This window comes from Salminus brasiliensis, chromosome 1 (assembly GCF_030463535.1).
Source record: "Salminus brasiliensis chromosome 1, fSalBra1.hap2, whole genome shotgun sequence".
Classification (NCBI taxonomy): Eukaryota; Metazoa; Chordata; class Actinopteri; order Characiformes; family Bryconidae; genus Salminus; species Salminus brasiliensis.
This window is the reverse complement of record NC_132878.1, coordinates 67801397-67825582: the sequence shown is the minus strand read 5'-3', so window position 1 is coordinate 67825582 and position 24186 is coordinate 67801397. Positions and strand designations below refer to the sequence as shown.

At 39.2% G+C, this 24186-nt stretch overlaps 3 protein-coding genes across 5 annotated transcripts; 2 read left to right on the top strand and 1 right to left on the bottom strand.

The window, feature by feature from the left end:
- Positions 1-1355: 1355 nt before the first annotated feature.
- Positions 1356-17056, top strand: LOC140562220 (cytospin-A-like). Of its 3 annotated transcripts, none has more exons than XM_072687696.1 (12): positions 1356-1399; positions 3701-3775; positions 6798-7124; positions 7744-7817; positions 8706-9274; positions 10586-10676; positions 11536-11611; positions 12597-12654; positions 14425-14521; positions 15054-15170; positions 15457-15516; positions 15644-17056. In XM_072687696.1, the coding sequence occupies exons 2-12, from the start codon at positions 3760-3762 to the stop codon at positions 15731-15733; spliced, it is 1575 nt and encodes a 524-aa protein (XP_072543797.1). In that variant the 5' UTR covers positions 1356-1399; positions 3701-3759; the 3' UTR covers positions 15734-17056. The 3 variants fall into 3 exon arrangements, with proteins under 3 accessions (XP_072543797.1, XP_072543789.1, XP_072543806.1); XM_072687688.1 differs by having other exon boundaries at positions 3701-3799; XM_072687705.1 differs by having other exon boundaries at positions 3701-3799; positions 15447-15516; positions 15644-15733.
- Positions 16724-23057, bottom strand: grcc10 (gene rich cluster, C10 gene). The gene is made up of 4 exons (XM_072687733.1): positions 22654-23057; positions 21927-22012; positions 20549-20725; positions 16724-17745 (listed from the first exon to the last, which is right to left on the bottom strand). Exons 2-4 carry the CDS (start codon positions 21976-21978, stop codon positions 17606-17608), a joined length of 369 nt encoding a protein of 122 aa, XP_072543834.1. The 5' UTR covers positions 21979-22012; positions 22654-23057; the 3' UTR covers positions 16724-17605.
- saysd1 (SAYSVFN motif domain containing 1) lies at positions 22531-24186 on the top strand. The gene is made up of 2 exons (XM_072687720.1): positions 22531-23045; positions 23473-24186. The coding sequence occupies exons 1-2, from the start codon at positions 22860-22862 to the stop codon at positions 23800-23802; spliced, it is 516 nt and encodes a 171-aa protein (XP_072543821.1). The 5' UTR covers positions 22531-22859; the 3' UTR covers positions 23803-24186.

Here is a 24186-nt window from a genome sequence, read left to right as displayed (position 1 = left end):
GTCACTTTCTTCATTACATAGCCAGGTTTAGACCAAATGTTTCTACGTTTTGTATGCTGCAGGCTTTGGTAGGAAAATATACAATTCCAATCATTTGTACTATTTTTAGATACAGAATCACTTTGGATTACAGAATACTGTGTGATGTGATGATGTTAGCTGTGTATTAGTAGTTAGTAGTAGTAGTACTACTGAGTAGTCTGAGCAAGATAGTTACTTTTAGATGCTCATCTTAAGTAAGGAGCTAGAAAGCAAAACAGCTCATTTTAAAGAGCAGCAGTTTTTAAAGAACTACTGTACATATTTCTGCACAGTAAACTAATAAAATATTTTTATAAGGAAACTAATTCTTGGTCTGTTATTGTGTGTGTATATATTTATGTACATTTTGAAAGTATAGCCTCTCATTTATTGAATAGTTCTGTTTGAATTTTCAAAGCTTGGCAACAATTAGGGAACATTCAAAATGTGTGGTAATTTCTTTAGAGATGAAAGAGACTGAGGGTTTATTGTTACTCAAACTCTACTCCTAGGCTGGAACTGGGACTGAAGCATTCAACAATTATAAAATCAAACAGATTATAAATCTCATCCTGCTTCTAAAGAGGCTTGGAAAATGTTGCTTAGATTAAACAACTATCATAGGATGCAACGACAGAATCAACGATTGTAGCTCCTCTTGCTTAAACATAGCTTCTAAACAGCTTTTAAAGCTTTGCCACCTCCAGCAGCCTGCCCTGGACAACACTCTTAGGAGGCTTGTAGGTCAATTAACCAGTAGCAAACTAACAACAGCAGCAGCAAAATGGAGCCCCAGGTCTCCTTAAGACCCTCCATTACAACAAGAACCCATAAGCTGTGTGATGAGCCACGGATGTGCTGAACCACTGACTGTGTATATGTCATACATTCAGCACTGGATTAGGAACTTCTTCATTCATTCAATTATCAGCCAATCATGTGTAATCAGCCCGTCAAAATCACGATGACCACATGTTTCCCTCATTCTGATGGCTGATGTGAACATTATCTGAAGCAGCTGGACAGTACCTGTATGATCTGTGCACTGCTCTGCTGCCACATGATTGGCTGTTTGTTTAAGGTATTAGCAGTGTTGCTTATGCAGACGTGGGTCTGCTGTATCTAGATTATTCCCAAACTGCACAGAAATCAGCTTTAATGACAGGCCAAATATGAACAAGCAGATGAAAATGGACTGCAGTGTTTTTTCCTACCCATTTTCCGCAACGTCCCGCCCCCTTTCGTTAGGATTGGCTTAGACAACTGGCGGATTGCGTGGGAGCACGAACTACTAGCCAATCAGAGCGCAGGACTGCGGAAAACAGGTGGATTAAAAAAAGACGGTGCGTGTGTGCGGAAAGACTGATCCTCAATGAAGGTGCGTACTCTGCCCTCCTGCATTTAAACTCTGCTACGATGATGTTGACCTTCACTGCATGTCATTTACAGCTATTCCCAAACATGTTGACGCTCGTAGCTGCTCTGTGGAGTGCCGTTTGTAGAGACTGGCAGACAGGCTAACGTTAGCCTGCTCAGCATTTACCTGCCTGCATATGTTCAGAAGCTAGAATGGGATTTAAAATGGGATGTGATGAGACATGAACTTCTTTCTTTGACATTACTGTGGTCAGAGCCTGAGATTGTGAATGGGATACAGATAGGATGCAGCAGAAGGTCTTGCATGAAGGGGTCATAGGCGATCTCAGTGGGGACGCAGGGGACGTCCGTCCCTCATCACTTTTTAAAACCCCATATTGCTCTTCCCACATTTTCAGAGCCCCATTATGTTCATAGTACTTGTTAAAGTGAAGACAGCACCAGGCTTTTTAAAAATATTAAATCTTCAGCATACTTTGCTAGAAATGGCTGTAGGATTGTGCTGGTGTGTCCAGTCAGTCATTCCTCACTATTGAACAATGAGAATGGCCATAATGTCCCATTATACTAATCCACTGTATTATATGGGTTGTTTGGGCGAGGTAACGCTTGATCTTAACCAGTCGAACCAAATGTCTAAGAGTTCAAACCAAAGGACTTATACAGTGCATGACTGTTATTAGGAAATGACGGTTCAGGGGAACTGTGGAGGTCAAGATAAGTTGTGGAAAATGTCATACTCTCAAACTCTCTATGAGAGAACTGCCTGTATGCTGGTGAGAACGGCAAATCAAAACCCCAGATGACTGCCAAGACCCTGCATGAAAGTTTTGCTGAGTCAAGAGGGTATTGGCACAAATATAACCTTAATGGAAGAGTCCTAAGAAGAAAACATTGCCTGCAACCACATCTCATGAAGTATGCGACTGAAGATCTAGTGGGGTTTCGGCAACTTGGGGAGTCATTAGAATCCAATTTCCTGGGGCACATTGCTGTGTCCCACTAAAAATAAAAGTAAAACAAAAGCTTGAACAGCTAATGCTTTCAGTCAGAGCCAGTTCATTCGGTTTGTCGCAGTAATGAACATTCGTAAATATTTCAAGAAATTCAGTCACGCAAAAGACAAGGTAATGGTAGGTCAAAGCTGTATATTTTGGTTAAGACCACTTATGACAGTATGACTTACCAACAAGACATATTAGACCACTGAGGCAATGCCATATAGCTTCAGTTATATTAGCATAGGCCTTATTCATGCTGGCTAGTAAAAGGGGTATTGATGATACAAGCTTGCAAAGTAAGTGATATAAGTGAAAGAAGAGTTATAGCAAATTTAACAATAAACTTTTTTCTTAACTTAAAAAGTCTGAGTTATCTAGCTTGTATTGCAATGACAAAATCACTATTCCACATGTATTTTATGTATTTAATATTATTGCTAACATTATTCATATGTTAATATAATTTTAACTATATATAACTAATAATACTTGAGAATTCGTGTTATGTTTATGATTATTATTATTATTATTGACAATAATAATAATTGTAATAATATTTTAACTAGTAATATATAACTAGTAATATTATTAGGAAACCAAGGGGGTACCGCTTTGGCCCTATAAATTCTCTGTGCCCCAGTATAACAAGTAGTTTATAAACACACCTTGTGCTCTTCGGTCACAATAAGAAAAGGAATGTTTGGAGAAAAAAGAACACCTTGCCAACTGTGAAGCATGGGGCTGCATCTGGTTTGAGGTTGTGTTGCTGGCAGTGGCATTGGCAATATTGCACAGGTGGAGAAAAGAATGGATTCCACAAAATACCAGCCAATTCTGGATCAAAATATCAAACCAATGAATATCAAAGAATGGCTTCCACAACAGGCTAATGATCCAAACCTCTCCGATACCGCTCCTGTATTGGTTGTACATTTCCCTTTTCTAAGCATCATAGAAATTGGTGAATAGACCTTAAACAAGCTGTGCAGCAATTCGATCCAAGAATATCTCAGAACTAGAAGCCCACATATAAACTCTCTCAGATGTGACAGCCCAAACAAGAGGAACTACCAGTTAACATGAGGAAGATCACAGAATACACAGAATAAAAGAGACATATCAGATGCTAAATGCAATAGTAGCTTTACACCTAAAACATACCTACCAATCCTCTAAGCACCCTAATTAAGAGGTTTCCAACAACTGGAGTTTGAGTCTGCAGAAGTGGACACTGGTGTATGTTATTTATACAGAGTAATAATTGATTTATTTTGTTGAATGTATTGTGTATTCTCTTACAGTGCACACAGCATAGTAAAGTCTGGGATATCCACGCTAATGAGTCCAGAGCCTCATTAACATGGGAAACACTGCTGGTAAGGATGATTTCTACCCTGCAGGTAATGAGAACCTCTGAAACAATCTAATGGCCATGTTCATTTTCATAATTGCAAAACTGAATTCATATTTTATTAATCAGGCAGATGAGCCGTTTGCTTGATTATAAGTTTGTTGCTATGATTACATTCATGTGTGAGACACTGGGCTAGACTGAGCAGTAACAGCACTACGCCACACAAAATGTGCAGTTTTATTCATAATTTCACCATGCTGGTGCTCAGCCCAGCACCATACTCTTTGCTGCAGCAGTATTATGTGTTCTCAGTAACCACTAATCAAAATTAACATGTTAATGAGGTCATGCATATTACAAAAACTGCTTAGCATCTATTTGAGTGTTAAAATGTATAACATACTAATAAAGGAAGGGGAAGGACTGACACAAACACAAATAAACAATGGGAAAATACATATTTTGTAAATATGTATTTTAAATCAATTCATATTATTATTTGCATTTACCATCAGGTTTGTCAAGGTGGTAAAACAGTATCACCACCTCTCTTTCATCCCCCCTTCTTTACATGCAGACCATAAAGACAGAGAAAAAAAGAAAAGACTTATTTGATATTCTGTTTAGTCACAGCCCATCCACTGCAGTCAGAAAGGGCGGGGAGTCAGCAAATTTCAGCAGAGTGGATGCAGAGAGGCTGTCACAAGCCCACAACACCATAAGAACTTAACATAAGTCACAACAGCTTAACTCACAAAACCAGGAATCAGGAACAGCACAGGTGGCCACCCCCAGATTTTGAGTATTTGGGTTTACTACACAGATCATGACAGATTCTGTACTATAGATATTTATTGGCTATGGTTTGATTTGTATTTATAGGTAAACATAAGTTCTTCATTTATGGGTCTGTATTGGTATATACAGTGAGGAAAATAAGTATTTGAACACCTTGCGACTTTGCAAGTTCTCCCACTTAGAAATCATGGAGGGGTCTGAAATTTTCATCTTAGGTGCATGTCCACTGTGAGAGACATAATCTAAAAAAACCCCCAGAAATCACAATGTATGATTTTTTAATAATTTATTTGTGTGTTACTGCTGCAAATAAGTATTTAACCACCTGCCAATCAGCAAAAATGGCCCTCAAAGACCTGTTAGTCCGCCTCTAAAAAGTCCACCTCCACTCCACTTATTATTCTAAATTAGAAGCACCTGTTTGAGGTCGTTAGCTGCATACAGACACCTGTCCACCCCACACAATCAGTAAGACTCCAACTACTAACATGGCTAAGACCAAAGAGCTGTCCAAAGACAAAATTGTAGACCTCCACAAGGCTGGAAAGGGCTACAGGGCAATTGCCAAGCAGCTTGGTGAAAAAAGATCAACTGTTGGAGCAATTAATCGAAAATGGAAGAAGCTAAACATGACTGTCAATCTCCCTCGGACTGGGGCTCCATGCAAGATCTCACCTCGTGGCATATCAATGATCCTAAGAAAGGTGAGCAATCAGCCCAGAACTACACGGGAGGAGCTGGTCAATGACCTGAAGAGAGCTGGCACCACTGTTTCCAAGGTTACTACGGGTAATACACTAAGACGTCATAGTTTAAAGTCATGCATGGCACGGAAGGTTCCCCTGCTTAAATCAGCACACGTCCAGGCCCGTCTTAAGTTTGCCCATGACCATTTGGATGATCCAGAGGAGTCATGGGAGGAAGTTCTGTGGTCAGATGAGACCAAAATAGAACTCTTTGGTCTTAATTCCACTCGCCGTGTTTGGAGGACGAAGAATGATGAGTACCATCCCAAAAACACCATCGCTACTGTGAAGCATGGGGGTGGAAGCATCATGCTTTGGGGGTGTTTTTCTGCACATGGGACAGGACAACTGCACTGTATTAAGGAGAGGATGACCAGGGCCATGTATTGCGAGATTTGGGGAACAACCTCCTTCCCTCAGTTACAGCACTGAAGATGGGTCGTGGCTGGGTCTTTCAACATGACAATGACCCAAAGCACACAGCCAGGATAACCATGGAGTGGCTCCGTAAGAAGCATATCAAGGTTCCAGACCTAAACCCTATAGAAAATCTTTGGAGGGAGCTCAAACTCCGTGTTTCTCAGCGACAGCCCAGAAACCTGGCTGATCTGGAGAAGATCTGTGTGGAGAAATGGGCCAAAATCCCTGCTGCAGTGTGTGCAAACCTGGTAAAAAAAACTACAGGAAACGTTTGGTCTCTGTAATTGCAAACAAAGGCTACTGTACCATATATTAACATTGATTTTCACAGGTGTTCAAATACTTATTTGCAGCAGTAACACACAAATAAAATATTAAAAAATAATACATTGTGATTTCCAGATTTTTTTATATATATTATGTCTCTCACAGTGGACATGCACCTAAGATGAAAATTTCAGACCCCTCCATGATTTCTAAGTGGGAGAACTTGCAAAGTTGCAGGGTGTTCAAACTTATTTTCCTCACTGTATATGATTTTCATTTAAACAATACTGAACTAAAGAAATGTCTTTGAAACATCATTTATAAAATGCAATTACTATGTGGAAACAGTTAGGACACCCCCACATTTAATACTACTTATAGTATTATAAGTAGTAATATATATATATAATTATATTTAATTGCTGAACATTGCTTTGAGGTTTTGATAGCATTTGGCTATGACAGCATAAGAGATCAAAATGCCACTCAAAGTTATCCCAGAGGTATTGCCTGGAGCTCCAGCACTCTAAATACAGCTGTTCCACTGCTCCACAGCCCAGTGCTGCCGGGCCTTCTGTATATACATATATATACCACCATGCCTAATAACATTCAGACTTTTGACTCATGCATGGCTGTCAAAATGTTACTGGAGGCCTGGGATCTAGCAGAACTTATGTGATATTCCTACCCCTAGAATTCAAGGACTGAATTGAAAAGGTAATGTTTTATCACCAAACTGTGCCGCAGGACCAAACTTGATCCTTTCTATATATCCTGGTATTCTTACGTAATCTCTTTCTGTTCACACAGGGTCTCATCTGTTCCAGACTCCCTCCACCTCACCCACATCACCAACCACACCCAGACTGCTCTCTCCATCTTCTTCACCAGCGCTGCAGGCTCAGTCATTTGACACTGTGACCCAGGAGAGCACCATCTCAGCAAACAGCGCTCAAACGGATGTCCTATCTCTTTTTGGAGAGAGCCGGGGGCTGCCTCTAGGTGCAGGGCATTCATGTTTAAGAGGAGATGTGGAGGCAGTGCAGGAAATGGCCATGACTCTCATAAGACTGCTAGAGCAACACGGAGCATCTCTGGGATTGAGTTCAGGACCAGGTGCTGGAGCTGGAGCAGCAGGTACACTGTAAACTGTAAAGTTCTGATTTAAAAGTCAGATGTTTGTGGAAAGATGGGACGTATTTTGTGGGGAAGCAACTGATAAGGTTTAGTTAATGTAATTAAACCCAAAGTAATTGCAGCTCAATTACTTGGCCGACAAATAATATGTGGCATCAGCATTAACTGAACTGATACGTGTTGTGAATGTACACAAAGCTTCCATTTAAAACAATGAGGCCAAATGAATTATTATGCTAAGCTTATGAATGCACTACATGAACACTGGCGTTAGGTAAGACTTAATTAATGAAGTGGTCCCTCCATTACTAAGTGTACCTATACCAGTGTAATGACATGCTGCTTACAGTCTGGATGAAAAATTGTTTACCTTGCTCATTAATACATGCTGAACTGGTGAACCTGAACACAATACAATTTCATGGAAAAAATAACAAATACCTGAGAAATAACCTCTGACCTCAACTTTACCAATGACACAATAAAAACACTGTCATAAGAAGACTAGTTACTTGCTACTATAGATATCTTACAACATCACTGTAAACTGTACCTGAGGAATGAAAAAGAAGAAGTCCTTCATAATGTGTGTGTTTGTGTGTGTGTGTGGGCTTGTCAGGGCTGCTAAAATCTTTGCTGGCAGAAAGAGAGAAGATGGTGGCAGAGATTCAAAGTCTTAAGGAGACATTAAAGGTCAGCAGAATCCTTTCTTTTGAATCAAACACATGTAGTTTTGATCCTTAATAGGACATTAAACAAATGTTATAAGGCATGTATACAAGACATCAAAAAAGCATGTATACCATATGTACAATATAATATTTAAACTGTCACACTAAATGGTTTCAGATTCTCAAAATTTTGTAATAAAAGACATCAAGTTGTTACATGATTATTTATTTTATTCAAGTAAAACAATTGCCTTTGAGCATGGAATTCCTGTTTTACGGTCCTGCCACAGCTCTTCCCCACAATCTTCATCTTGTTTATTTTGAGCCATTTAGAGGTAAACATGCTTGTGTGCATCGGATGAATGTCTTGCTGTATGACACAACTTCTCTCACCCAAGCCTTAAAGCAGCAAAGCTGTTCCCTTACACCACACTACCTCCACCATGTTTGACTGTTGGAATAATGAAAACTGACTTTATCTGAGGCACGTGAGGCCTGCAGTCAATCTGCTACTTCCTACATGGAAAGCTGAACACTTTGAGAGATGCAGTGCCGTTGCATGTTTTCTCCATTTGGAGATGATTGCTCTAATTGTGGTTCAGCGGAGTGCCAGAGCCTCAGAAATTGCTTTGCAACCTTTTCCAGATTGATATATTTTGACTGTGTCTTTCTCATTTCTTCCTGAATTTCTTTTGCTCACAGTATAGTGAGCTGGCTGTTGAGGTCTTGCAGATTCAGGAAATGTTCTGAAACAATTAAGTGTCACAAAAATGACAAATGAAAAGGAAAATAGGAAATACTTTAAGGCACTGAATCTTAAATGCAGGGATACTAAAGGGTATTTTGGGCATTTCCTGTCTTACGTGTGTGTATTTGTGTGTATGTGTGTGTGGATCCTCCCTGCCGCCAGACAGAGCGGGTGGAGTGGGAACAGTTTCAGTCTGACCTGCAGGTTGCCGTGTCTGTGGCTGACCGTTTGAGGCTGGAGGCAGAGGAGGCACTGAAGAGCCTCGGAGACGCACACACGAACACACAACAGTGTCTGACCGAGGCCATGGACAGACAAAACGTGACAGAGAGAGAGCTGGAGAGTGTGAAGGCCAAACTGACAGAAACCCTATACACACTCAACACACTCACTACAGAGCATCAGAACAAGTTGGCTGAGCTGGACATGTTGAGGCAGAGGAGCAGAAACAAACTCAACAAAGAGCAACAGACCCTGGAGAGCGGTCAGGCCAGGGTGGATAAGAGAATGAGAAATCAGGGGACAATAACAGAACTAAGGTGTGAGATATCACAGGCAGGAGAGGGCAGGAACCCACAGCAGAAAATAGGTGCTGAAGAGGCTGAAGAGGAGCGTGCATTAAAAACAAAGGATCCGCAGAAGACTGTGGAGATGCAGGAATTTGAGAAAAGTGAGGAAGGCAGCCATGTGAGAGAGCCACAGAGGATTATAATGCTGTCTGAAAGGTCCAGGTGAGACAGCACTGTATTATACTTCATTTTAATTACCACATTCAGTGTTTGTGTACACACAGTCTGTAGCACCACTTAGCCACTACTAATTAGAATAGTACAGGAGAAAAAGTCTCCAGTCTAAAGCAGAGTGTCGAAAGAAGCTGATAATGTATTTGTAAGCTACCGTTAAAAGTAAACACATTACTTCATTCAGAGCAGCTGAGCTGCTAAAGAGCAGTCAGGTGTTTGAAATATTCCTACCTTCCTAATTAAAGCTATTTCTTCCTAATTAAAGCTAAACAGAACTGCTGGTGTCATTTAATTAATGTCAGCATTGGCTTTAATGTGCATTTGCACATGATTATATCCAACAAAAACAAATTTCAGGGAGGTAGCAGACATGTCCCATGTGATACCCCCAACACACTATATTTGGTTGGTAGTCTCAGCACAAAAAAATAAATAAAATACTTCCCTTAAAAAAATACTACCCTTCCATGAGGTTAGATAATATGGTGTATATAATCAGTGGGCATTAGGGAGATGCGGGACGTCTGCATACCATACTAAATCCAGAAGCCCAGAAGGCCCAGAAGCGTGTCAGATTTGGGTATTAGTGTTTAGGTGGTGGGTCGGTTCTGACAGTTAGAAGTGGCTGATATGCTGCTCTGTCACAGTGAGGGTGGACTGCTTAATTACTAAATCCAATATTATAATCATTTTAACAATTATATTTATATTGTATTGTAATTGTTATTATTATACCCCTCCATATCTAGGTTTGTCACGATACCAGAATGTGATGTAGTATCAGGGTACCCAGTACTGGTACTTTGAGAAAAAATACTTTGCCCAAAAATGTATGTCTGAAAACTAAACATTAATTGGATTGAACAACTGGAAATTTAAAACATGTAATACATTTTAATAAAACATGGATTAATAAATAAATAATATATAAATATTATTAATGATAATATTAATAAAATGTAATAAAAAAAACTAAAGTTAAAGCTTAATTAACATGTATCCATTTTTATCAGTACAAAACTATTTAAATGCATGCATGCAGTGATACTTGGTGCTATCTTAATAAAATCATAATAATATTGAATTATAATCACAACTACACACTTCCGAAATCTTCCACAACATATTTTGACTTCTTCGGCCCATGCTGTCTCCAATGCTTTTCCCAGTGTTGCAACCACACTTTCTGCCGTTTTTTAAATTCTCGTTTAGTAAATGTGACACTGCCTCTGAGTGCACATATTATATAAAATAAACATATTTTCTGCTGAGGCTCTAAAAAAAATTTTTTAATCACAGGAGTCTTTCTCAGATTCCTCTGCCAACTTCCCAAGCATCTGTCCTGCATGGGAGCTCCATGAACCTTCCCACCACAGCAAGTCCAGTCAAGGTAAAGGCTTATTTTTTAATTTTATTGTGAAATTGTTAAATCATTGAATTTCTTTCTGAGCCTTGCTTTCAAAGACCAGTTTGTTGAAAACAGCTGGCGCCAGTTGCACCAATCCTGACTTGTACATGAGACCAGTTTTCTGAGTGGTAACTTTAGACCTGTAGCACCAAAATAGTGAGGAGCATAAATTGCAAAATCTAAATCACTAAATCCAAATCAAAGAAACACAGAACAGTCAAATGCTTGATTTAGAAAGATAACCTATTTTTTACAGCAGAACTTGTAAAGGTATGTTTTACCACAGCACACACTCTAAAGTAAAGGTGCTACACAGGGTTCATTGAGTGATGCCACAGATAAATCGCTTTTAGTTCCAGAAAGAACCAGGTCACTAAAAAGAGAGCATAAAGAAATTGGTAAAGATCCTTCACACTCATACATCTCTATTACAAACATTAGTTCTTTCTAGAACAGAAGCAGTTCTTCAATTTCATCACTCACTCACTCAAGAACCCTTTGTAACACCTTTTTTTTAAGAGTGCAGATATATGGCCTACCATGGACTGAGTGCTAAATAAACTAAATAGAACAACAACAAACTGGTCCTCGTCGGATGCAACTGTAAAAATTCATCAAAATTCAGGTGGAAAGTAATTTAGCTAATGAACAAAATAATGGTCTGCTGGGGCAAAATTGGACCCTGAGGTCAAATGATTGAATGTAGAAATGATTTCATATCCAGCGTTAAAGTGCTGAAGGACTGGAGTTCATGAAAGACTATGTCTATTACACTTCTTCTCATTTATAGAGAAGTTAAAAGCATTACAGTGCTTCTTCCTGATGTGTGCTGCATGCATAGAGTCAGGAGGCAGTGAAAGGGAGAAGAACAGACTGGCTGTTACAGAGACAGGACAGCTGGTCCAGAAGCCTCAGAGGTGAGCTGAGTTAAGCTAAGCAACATCAAAGAATATGTATGCACTGTGTGGTTTACAGTTGACTGTAATCGCACTGGCTGGGGTAGAAGAACTATCCCTTTTTGTGTTTATATGTCTCTGTCATGATGTTACATATTTGCTGTCTATGTGTGTCTCATGTGTCATTAGAGTGAATACATCTGTGCCCACATTTTATTACAAGTTAAAGCTTGAAATGCATGGACAAAAATGGTTACCTAACCATGAATGACCCTGAGTTTACTGCATTTTATAGACTTGCCTTTTAAGAGAAACAGTCTAATTATTGTTGGGTTTTTTTAGAGAAAACAATAAACATACTTACACTCATAACCACATTACACCACATTACACTCACTAAAATCTCCACTGGTTTCCTGTAAAGTATGGCATTCACATCCAAAATCATCTGCTTAGTAAATAGACGTGCTCTGTGCTATTTGTCTGCATTACTAACCATTCCTCCATCCTACATAGCTTTGTTCTCTTTCTCCTCGTCTCCACCAGTGACTCTAAGCATTGTGATCACGCAAAGATTAAGCAAATAACAATATGGAGCTGCATAGCTGCAGACCAGTCAGAGTGCCCGTGCTCAGCCCTGCCCACCGTTAAAATGACCAACAATGGAAATTCGGGCCAAGGAAAGTGCTACAAAAGTAGCATTTATTAGATTTTTTTTTTTACTTAGTCTTTCCAAAAGCAGTTTGAAATATTCACATGGCCTCCTTAGAATGTCCACATTGTCTTACATAAATGAAGACAATTTTTACATAAATGTTTTTTAACAATAAAAAATTATAAGATGGGCTGGAAGAGGGGGAGGACCAAGTTAAGGAAAAAAACAGAATCAGTCAGCACATCTTTGAGGATGTGGATCATCTGCTTTCTAAAGTAAGTTAAAATAGAGTATTGACCATCACACCTCATGCCCAAAGCATTTACCAATGTATCTGTTTCTATCTGACAGGAAAACAAGAAGGAGAACCAAGCTCTGACTCATTGTCAGTGTCAAGCAGCAAGATGGGGTGAGCTGATATCTGCAGAGGATAGTCCATTCTAACAGCTCCTAAAGGGGGCTCTGACTTCTATTATAAATAGATATATACATATAATATATAAGATACAGTCATGCCCGAAAGTATTCATACCCCTGGCAAAGTTTGACTTAAATTTACTTTTATTTAACCAGAAGTTATATTTTTGCCTTGAAACGACACAGGCATCTCCCAGGAGATAACACGATGATGTACAAGAGGCATCATTGTGGGAAAAAGTATTTCTCAGCTTTTATACACATTTGAACAAAAAGTGGCATGTCCAAAATTATTCATACCCTTTGAAAACTGTCACAGTATATGGGAAAATCCAAAGTTCTATACCATTCCAAATAGTCCAAGCTGTTTTAAAGCATCCTAATTACCCTGATTCATTGGGAACAGCTGTTTTAATCAACTCAACAGGAGAAAAACAGCAGCTCTCTGCAGTTGGTTTGTGGACAGTCATGGCTAAGACAAAGGAGCTCACTAAGGACCTGCGGCTGTGCATTGTGGCCGCTCACAAGTCAGGAAATGTTTTCAAGTTCCAGTGGCTACAGTGCAAAGTATTTAAAAAATACAAGAAGTTCCGCACTGTGGAAAATCTCAGAAGATGTGGTCGGAAGCCAAAAGTGACACCTGTGCTGGCCAGGAGAATAGTGAGAGAGGTGAAGAAAAATCCAAGGATCACCACCAAGGCCATCCTGGTGAATCTGGACTCTGCTGGTGGCGACATCTCAAGGCAGACAGTTCAACGGACACTGCACACTGCTGGGTTCCACGGACGCAGGCCAAGGAGGACACCACTTCTCCAGAAAAGGCACACAAAAGCCCGCTTGACCTTTGCAAATGCACATCTGGACAAAGAAGAAGACTTCTGGTGTTCTGTTTTATGGTCAGATGAAACAAAAATTGAATTGTTTGGCCACAATGATGTGTGCACCATTTGGCGTGAAAAAGGAGAAGCCTTCAACCCTAAGAACACCATCCCCACTGTCAAACATGGTGGTGGGAACCTAATGTTTTGGGGGTGTTTTTCAGCCAATGGACCAGGGAACTTGATCGCAGTAAATGGCACCATGAAAAAAGAGCAATACATCAAGATTCTCAACAACAACATCAGGCAGTCTGCAGAGAAACTTGGCCTTGGGAACCGGTGGACATTTCAGCACGACAACGACCCAAAACACACAGCCAAAGTGGTGAAGAAATGGTTAGCAGACAAAAACATTAATGTTTTGCAGTGGCCCAGCCAGAGTCCTGACTTGAATCCAATTGAGAATCTGTGGAGGGAGCTAAAGATCAGTGTGATGGCAAGGAGACCCTCGAACCTCAAAGAGTTGGAGCTCATCACTAAAGATGAATGGGCAAAAATACCAGTGGAGACATGCAAAAAGCTGGTCAGCAATTACAGGAAGCGTTTGATTGCTGTAATAGCCAATAAAGGCTTTTCTATTAATTATTGAGAAGGGTATGAATAATTTTGGACATGCCACTTTTTGTTCAAATGTGTATAAAAGCTGAGAAATATTTTTTCCCACAATGATGCCTCTTGTACATCATCGTGTTATCTCCTGGGAGATGCCTGTGTCATTTCCAGGCAAAAATATAATTTCTGGTTAAATAAAAGTAAATTTAAGTCAAACTTTGACAGGGGTATGAATACTTTCGGGCATGACTGTATATATAGTAAATAGTATAGTAATATAATTGTAAATAATAAATGTTAATTATCATAGTATTCCATGTTTTAACCTGCAGGCCTCAGGATGGTTTCAGTTTGCTGCTGCGGCGGCACGGCGGCTCCAGGAGAAACTCTTTACTTCGCTGGTGTCAAAGTCGCACACAAGGATACAAGGTTAGACGATTCATTCATCAACCTCGAACTTAACCCCGCTTAACACATCCTTCTCAATGCCTCTCTTGCTTCTTTGATTACTCTCTTTTTATATTTCAAATTTCAAAAGTTCTAACTTTTGTTACGTTCTAACTGCTGGAGGATGGTGATGCTACAGTTAAGTGTTTACCATGATTTACTTATCAGTGAATTAACCAGGCCTTTCAGGACTCAATGCTTTAAACTGAATGGACTATACAGTGGTTTAACCAGTAAACTCTCTAGTAATCCAGCATTTTAGGGCATGATTAAAAATTTTTACTAAACCTCAGTGATTGTACTCTGGAATGGACTTCAAAGCACATCAAAATGGCATATAGAATAAAACAATTTGTCTGTAATTAGCTCAAATCACAAATTCAGCTGTATGTTATAGGTTAAGTCTAGACTTTCTGAAATGACACATATTTACAATATGTGGACTATCATTAAATCATTTAATTTTTTGATATGATAGCACCAGCAGATAAACCTCACTCCATTTCTCCAACAGAACATAGACATCACAAATTTCAGCAGCAGCTGGGAGGACGGTCTAGCCTTTTGTGCTCTTTATCACTCCTACCTGCCCACACACGTGCCCTACAGCTCTCTGAAGGCTGAAGAGAAGGTAAAAGCAAAATCATTTGTACAAGTTAGATAATTTCTTGTTAGGGTTTGGCATCATGCCTTATTTGAAAACTTGTTTAGAAGTAAGGACACCCACAGTGGGAGTTACTGCTCTTATCTACGGCCTAAAATGTACTAAATACGCTTCCTATTGGGTCATAAATTATTGCCTATGCTAAAGAAACATTCTCTGCACCTACCTTTTTTTATCAAGTACAAAAAGGTTTTGTTTAAAATGGTTCAACAAATGCTTTGAAGACAAACTGAATGAAATCAGTGTGTTACAGAGGCACAACCTGGATCTAGCCTTCCATACTGGTGAAAGTGTGGGGATTAAAGCTACACTGGTAAGTCCCACAGCTCTATGCCAGGGATCTTAGTATAGATAAGATAACAGGTTTGGCATTTTAGGACTTCCTCCAGACATTTGCACTGATAAGATGCTTAAATTGACTTGTCTTTGTGCTCCTGCAGACAGTAGAGGACATGCTGAAAGGGGAAGGCCCTGACTGGCAGAGGGTCCTGGGTTATGTAGAAAGCATGTACCGCCATTTTGAGATGTGAGATCATCAGTTAAGCTTGTTCTATCATCCTCCTACACTGGAGTCAAAGGACAATCTCGAAGATGCAGGACGACAGATCTGCAAATATTGGGTCACTCTCTGCCTTTATTGTGTTTGAGTTATCCAGTATGAATGAGGCCTCATGACGAGTGAAATGTCCTCAGTTAGATTGCACTTTATAGCAGTGTAATGGATGAGCAACACTTACACTGATCACTGACAATCTTTAATTAGAGGGCCAGTATTTCATGATTTTACATTTTTAGGTAAACAAGAAACGTACAGAGTCAGAATTGTTCACAGTGGTGCTGAACTGAACCAGATGTCTGATGAGTTTAATGTCCCTAAAAACTCAAATGATTAAAAATACACTGCCTGATGCCTAAGACAGTGTTTTACCCCAGTGGTGAAGTACACACAGGTTTCAAAGAAACCCAAGGAAATGTATATTTTTTAGATTTACCACTATTTTACCATCATCAACATTATATGTAAAGCTCAGAACACGGATGGTAAATAAAATATATATTTGTGTTGTAGTCATGGTGACCCCTGGTTCCCATCATCACCACTGTAAAGAAATTGGAGTCTGTAAGTTTTGGTGCAACAAGCCATTTCAGGCTAAACCCATTCTAAAAGACTGAATTATGTACATTTGGGGAATCCAAGCAGCAGTACACCTTCTTGATTTGTTTATCTGATTACTGAAGCAATACAGAGAGTTTCAACTATGTGAATGACCTTCAGTTCCAGATACATGCCACAAATCTCTCAAAGGCTAAACGTGCTGTATTACATACATATCTTGTTTATATGTGATGATATATGATATATAATGAGTACTAAAAATGTGTCAAATGTATGGCATTGTTAGTGTTCGTGAGCAAAATCTGTTTTATGATCTAGAAGGACTTGACTGTTGCTACAGGTGAACACTAGTTGCATGTTTACATTTTAAAGTCTTTCTGAAGTTATACTGTCACGACTGGTCTTTGAAAAAAAAGGTTTATTGCACACTGGAAATATCCAACATATATAAAACACAATGTCAAATGTAAAAAAAAAACATTTTACAAAAACATGAATATTAGTGTTTTGATAAATATCTATGAAGTGTATGGGTCAAATGCACTGGACACAGTATCAGGAAACAGCATTGCGTTGCACAACACTTTGGCAGACGTTCTGCTAAGGTGAAAGAGATGTCACTGTCTGAACTGAAAAGCACACTGGCTTCTTTCTAGTTAAAATAACATCTCGTACCCTCTCGTGGCACAGTCCTGAGTCGTGTGTTGCAGCTGGAATTAAAGGACTACTTCAGCAACCGCCCACTGTCTTCTATTATAAATGACTTTTTTCAGTTCTTTTCTATGAACTGTGGTAACCAACAGTACACTGCAGATGCAGCAGATAGAGGTTAGGTTAACATGTATTCCTAATGCACAATAAACGTTTAATGTTCAAAGCACTTGGGGTGGATCTTCAGCTGCAGTGTAATCTCACATCAATGTGACATATCATGGAAATGGTGTTTTGAGTGATTTGGAGAAATCCAGATTTTATCATATCAATTCCCATTGCATTACAGACTCTGTAAGTGATTTAGTATGTTAGTCAAACACACCCAGTACGGATAAAAAACAGTGAATATGTACAAAAAGAAAAATAATAAATACAGTATGAGAGACAAATGAGATGGGAATGATTTAAAAGCTGGAATGGTGTGTGAATGTGCTGTGCTCTTTTTAACAGCTTAATGACTTGAGTACAATTTCCGATGTTTAGATAGGGAACAATAAAACTGTGGATCAGTTTCCGTCGGGTGCTCAGTCGCTGCTCCTGCTGTGTTAGTGAGATGTGCACTTGGGTTTGTCTAGGAAGCTGGGATTCCACCACCAATCGGTGGGGTTGACAGAGGTGGAAGGAGGAGAGACTTGAGCTTGACTGACATCGCAGCAATCTCTGGGTCTTGAGATTCATACATTTTTACCAGTCTGGCAAACTTCAAAACACCTGTAACACATAAATGCAAAACATGCACTATTTAATATTTCTATTGTAAGGCTGAATTGTGTACTTGAGAGGTCAATGCAAGCAAGAACTCCTGTATTTGTCTGTGGGCCAAAATGTTCTCCCATCAGGCAGTGTATTCATCACTTTCTGTGAGGGAACTGTACATGTACATAATGGTGATAAATTACAACTCTAACAAATTAATCCACTACTGTTACTACTACTAGGGTGAGCTAAGCAGACATGAGACACTCCAGGAAATTCTTCAATTTGATTTTTATGTCCCGAGCCTTTTATGTCCAGAGTGCATTTAATATAGTTTTTATTTGGGCATTATAAACTCAGCATTTTTCAGATCTTATTAAACTGTGTTATTGCAGGTCAGGTTTCTAATAATTAAAAAACAGTATAACAAATTCTGTGTAAAGCATCACAATATCACAAACAGAACATTTATACAGTATAAAAAAAAAACATTGAATATCAGTACAGTAACTTACAGAAGTATTGTCCCATAAAAACAAAGTACCTTAAAATGGTCTGTAGCTTTATTTGTAATCATTTCATTGTTACAATAAATGGTTCACCTCAAAGTTAAGGGCTTTTACATTAATAACTGGGTGCAAAATGAAACTGTCAAAATGTGTCCTGATGTCCATAGCTTAGTAAAGTCCATATTCATCTGTTTTTGTTGTATCTTTAAATGATTCAACCAATCACAGATTAGAGCTGCACCTGGGACAAATAATGTAATTAACACATTCCCAGGTGTGTATAAAAAGAAGCCCAGCACATCAGACTTTCAAACAAACCAAAGCTGATCTTCAAGACCTTAAAGAGCAAGTCTGCTGCTAAGCTGGCAGACAACTTTAATGTATCCAAATGTCAAGTAGAAAGGACAAGAAAACAATTTCAAGAAACTGGTGACATTCATGACAAGCCCAGGTCAGGCAGACCCCTTAAGACAACTGTTCAAGAGGACTGTTTGTTGCTTCGGCAGTCCAGGGCTAACCCTTTTTCAACTGCAGCATGGCTACATGAACTGGTCATTAGAAAATGCTGTATCTTTTTTATGCTGTTTGCCGAATTATTTTGCGTATCGTCCAAATCCCCGCAAATACTGCAGAAGACCTGTTGAAACCCGCATGGACCCAAGATTCACCCAGAAAACAGTCAAGTTTGGTGGAGGAAAAATCATGGTTTGGGGTTACATCCAATACGGGGGAGTCAGAGAGCTCTGCAGAGTGGATGGCAACATCAACAGCCTGAAGTAGGAAGACATTATTGCTACCCATTACATTCCAAACCACAAGAGAGGGCAAATTCTGCAGCAGGATGGCGCTCCTTCTCATACTTCAGCCTCCACATCAAAGTTCCTGAAAGCAAAGAACATCAAGGTGCTCCAGGATTGACCAGCCCAGTCAATAGACATTGGCAGCATTGAGCATGCCTGGGGTAAGATGAAGGAGGAGGATTGGAAGATCAAAAAATTCTGATGAACTCTGGATGTTTTGCAAGACTCAGAAATGGCTTATATGAAAGGCCCTGTAGATTATGCTTATTATACCAATGAATGTTTTGCATAACTCATTGAGTTTTATCATTTCACTACTTTTAGTACTTTTTAAACATATTATTCTTAATCTGTTTATTGTTTGTTGTGTTTTTCTCTCTTAGCGTAATACTTGATAACAGTCTGTTTGTTTGTTACGTCATACTTGTGCTGCTCACACCAAGTAAGATTCCTTGTACGTTTAACATACTTGGCGAAATAAAGATTATATTCTGATTTTGATTCCGACTTCATCAATAATTATTTAGGTCATTGCCAAGACATATGGGTGCATTCCTCCAAGCTCATGGAAGTTGTACATGATATGAATGATTTTTCCAAGGTACCATGACTTTATGTTCTAATGTTATTGTAGCATGTTTGTGTATTCAAAACAAAGTGTATGTATAATATCAACATTAATTTTGTATACGACAAGATTTCTGACCTTTCTGTCCTAATTAAATGATAAAACTCAATGAATGATACAAAACTTTCTTTGGTATAATGAGCATAATCTAGAGGGCTTTGCCTTTCATATAAGCCATTTCAATTGATCCACTACAAGTCAAGTTATTATGTGTTGTTCCTATAACTTGGATAAGCGACAAGACTTTTGTCAAGGATTGCCAACCATCTCTTAAAAGGGGAATACCAAAGATTTGTGAAATTTTGTAATTAAAAGGTTAAAATGTGATCATAACCGTTCACAAATCTGGTTTGGTTTGGTGTTCTAGAAAAACAAAGTGTCAGAACTGTTTACAGTGGTGGTAACTGGAACAAGACCTCGTTGCCTCAAGAGCGTTGCCTCTAAAACTCCCTCACAGAAAGTCTGTTTTTTCGCCTTACCACTATATATACACACACAGTAAAACTCAGAAGAACTCATTTAGGTTTACTGGTGGTTTTGAATACTACATTATGCAGAGTGTTTGAAACTCTCCTTAAAATATACAAGTTATTTGTTTGATTTCTCCTTTTTAACATTCTTATATATTAAATGTATTCAGATTTGTCAGGCTACAAACCATGTGCTTGGTTCGATCGGTCAATTTTCAGATCAAAAACACATCCAGTACAATGAGGCCAGGTCAATTAAAACAAATGTGAAATGAGAATCACAAGAACTAATTAACCCCTCTCACTCAAACTGCAATACAGCATAAAGCTATTCATCCAACTTTACCTGACCTCACTTTGCTTAACTCAGCTTTATACTGCCTTGCTCTGCTAGTATAATCTGTCACTCACCTTCTCCTTCATTGTTAAAGCCATAGGCCTTGATGACCTCCTGCTGGATTTGTGTAGCTACAGGCAGTACGAGCTGCAGCATCTTGCCCATGTCATTACAGGCACTCTCTCTCGCCTCCTCCATTCGAGCTGCATTCTCAGGCACAGAAAAGGCTTGGATGACCTCACTCAGGACAACTGATACAGAATAAACAATAATCTGGTTTCAGTTCAAATTATTTTAGAATAGGTTTCATCCATTTTGGGTGCAAGAGAATGTTTAAAAAGGGAAAGAGAGATGGACACAGCATGCAAAACCACACCCTTAAAACAATCACTGACTTTCCAATCCACTTTAGCTTTAATAGTGGTGTATGAATATACAGTAAAGAATAAACATAAATGGAGTAGCATTAGGATTCATTTTATTTGAAATGTGCACGTCATGTTGCTTTGTAAAACACAACAGTGATGAAGAGGTCAAAGCAGGCTCATTCTCCTGAGTGATGTATTCGATTATGTATAAAATTTAGGGTGTTAATATCAGAAATCAGATCAGAATCAGAAATACTTTAAATGATCCCAGGAGGGAAACTGCAGTTACAGATGCAGAATAAACACCGTATACAATAAAATAAATTTAAAAACAATGAAAGAGAAAACAAATTATGTATGTATATAAATTATATGAATAGAACAAAGTGGTCTAGTGATAATACCTGTGATAATAAATATGGGAAATTATTGCACACGTTAAATGGAATTACAGTACTATTATTATTATTATTATTATTGCACATTACAGTATAACAATATAATCTGAGTATTGCAATGATGAACCATAGTGTCACACATTAAGGGAGGAGTTTGATGGCCACAGGTAGGAATGACCTCGTGTGGCGCTCTGTGGTGCATTTCGGTGGAATGAGTCTTGCACTGAACGTCTCATGTTATTGATTCCTGTTTTGTTAATTACTAAATAAACAAATTAAGTAACTGCACTCATGCTCCATCAATTAAGGTTCTGTTTAGTACAGACAAAATGTTCTCATGACTCATGACAACAGTGGAACACGTTTTGGTGCTAAAGAGAACCATTTTCTATAAACAGAACCATTCTTTTTTTCTATAAGAGATTTTACCTTTTATTTAGGCTAAGAACTATTTAAGCATTCAGATAGTTATTTGAGTTGTCGTGGGTCTTTATAAAACTGCTGCCTCTACTCATGTAAAACTCTTGTAGAATCTTGTGTATTTACGAGCTTTTTTTTCTCACATAACTGTTAGATCACCGTCAGAGCAAGCCGTTAGTCGTCAGTCATTAAATCATTTGCAAAAATGTGTACAGATACTGTTTATACGTTAAAGCACAACAAAGGCATTAAGGAGTTACTCTTACCTCTGGCCTGTTCAATGGTCAGAGTTGGCTGCTGGGCTGGAGCTGATGCCATTCCGGCAAATCACACCACTAACGTCTGTGATACACTGAAAACAAAAGACCACTGGTTTGTAAAGCTATCCCTACTTTTGAAGATGATTCTCGGTTCACTCCAACCAGAATGAAATCCACTGTTTCAATAATCCTGATTACATCTGTGTTCATTATCTGTACTACTGATGAGGAACTGTCAAAACTGCAGCTATCACCTTACAACTGATTAATAAAATAACTTTAAGAATACATTCAGTGTATGTGTTATGTTTTTAAACAGAAAACCTAAGTGTATAATGTCCAAAAGCTGAATAAACATTCCTCACACCATTAGACTCTTTCCAAACTCTGAGCAACACAGTTTCACTGTAGACGAAGATTCAGCTAGTTTACTAACAGGCTTGTCAACTTGCAAATCACACGAACGACTAGATATATAAGTAGGAAAACAACATTTAGAGATGTAACCCGTTATACGCATGTTTTACAGTGCTGAATGGACTGGCTAGCGAGGTTGGATGGGGCGCAGCGTTAGGTGTGAACACAGACACCGGGTGTTGACGTTCTACACGGCACCGCTGCTGTCTACAGCTGGAGCAACCTTCAGCAGCATCCGCAGTCTACAGTAGCTCCTCGTACTGCGAACACTGTGAAGCAGCTAGCTAACTGTCGTTTAACCGGCTGTGATACTTACAGTAAGGTCGTGATGCTTGTAAATGAGCCGAACTGAAGCCCTCGGTTCTCTAGTTAACGTAAGCTACAGTAAACAGTCCGGTGCGTCGCTTAAAGCTGACCGTGTGCAAAGACGAGAGGAGGAACTGTTGTCGTGGCTGGGCTTATATCCACGTAGCCCAGCTAATCAGTTTCTGTTTGAGTTTGAAACCTTTTTAATGTCAGAAAATGGAGCAGAAGCTCGCTGAGTTCAGAGCACGGAGGAGAGCAGAGATGAAAACGGAGAAAAACGCCCAGCAAGAGACGAAAGAGACACTGACGGAGTCGAGGCAGCCGGTGGTGGAGTCGGACACCCGGGACTCTCCAAAAGAGGCACAGAAACCAAAGCAAAAAGAAGAAAAAACACAAGCCAAGGTTGTATTCGCCGTCTGCTCCTTAGCTCAGCAGAGAAATCAGCTACGAAGCTGAAGTCGGCTTTTTGTTCTTCAACGTTTTGATGGAAATCTTCCGTTCCACCTTAAATAGGGCAGTAGTTCCATTGCGCCTATCGGGCGCCAGGATCAGAGCGCTGCACTGTTTAAGGTGGACTGGAGAAGTTGAAGAAGTGACAAACGTCAGCTTCGTGAATGAGCTGTATAACACAATTCATAGTGTTAAATGTGGTCTCTTCTCTGTTAATGTCTGTCATTATTTACTACTACATTACTGTGCTGTTTGTTTTGCTTCTGGGTACTAGATTACACTATATTATTCACAAGTATTTTATGTTATTTTATGTGATGAGATTCCGCATTTTTATATAATGAAAGTGACTGCATTTTCTTTTTCTTTGTTTTTTTAGGATGGCCCAGACTGGCTGCTGGACAGTGCTCTGGGTCGCTGGCTGGGTGTCCAGCGGTTGGCCTTCACCAATCTGACCCTGCTGAAGGTGCTGCTGTGGCTGGTGTTACTTGGTCTTTTCTCTGAGCTTGACTTTGGGTTGCCATTCTTTCTCTTGTCTCTGTTCTACTGGCTCTACGAGGGTCTGCGGAGTCCCACTGTGAGGCAACCTGGAGAGCTCAGCGCTTACTCTGTGTTTAATCCTGACTGCCAGCCGATCCTGGGCACTTTAACTGCTGAACAGCTGGAGGGAGAGATGGGGTACAGACCCATGGCCAACAGAGTTCGCTGATGATAGACTGAAACCCAGTGAAAACTCTGCTGTAGATAAAAAAGGGAGGAACTTTGGACTGCCCAGCTGTAATTTTCATATATTAATACACACTGATGCAAAATGAGCTAAAACATAATCGGAGTGCCTTAAGTGCATGCAATTTGTCTTTCCATGAAAGACTAGCCAGTTACATCATTCTGTGAGTGCTTGGATCCCATCTCATCGAAATAAATCCTGTTGCAGACCAAATCCAGATACATTGGATCGTACCTTATCGTTATACCCATTGATGCCTGTATAAATGTACATTACAAGTCAAAAATGTGAAATTGAATGATATTTTTATCTTTAAAATAGTGTGATCTGAAGACTTATGATTAAACCCAATTTGTTTATATCAAA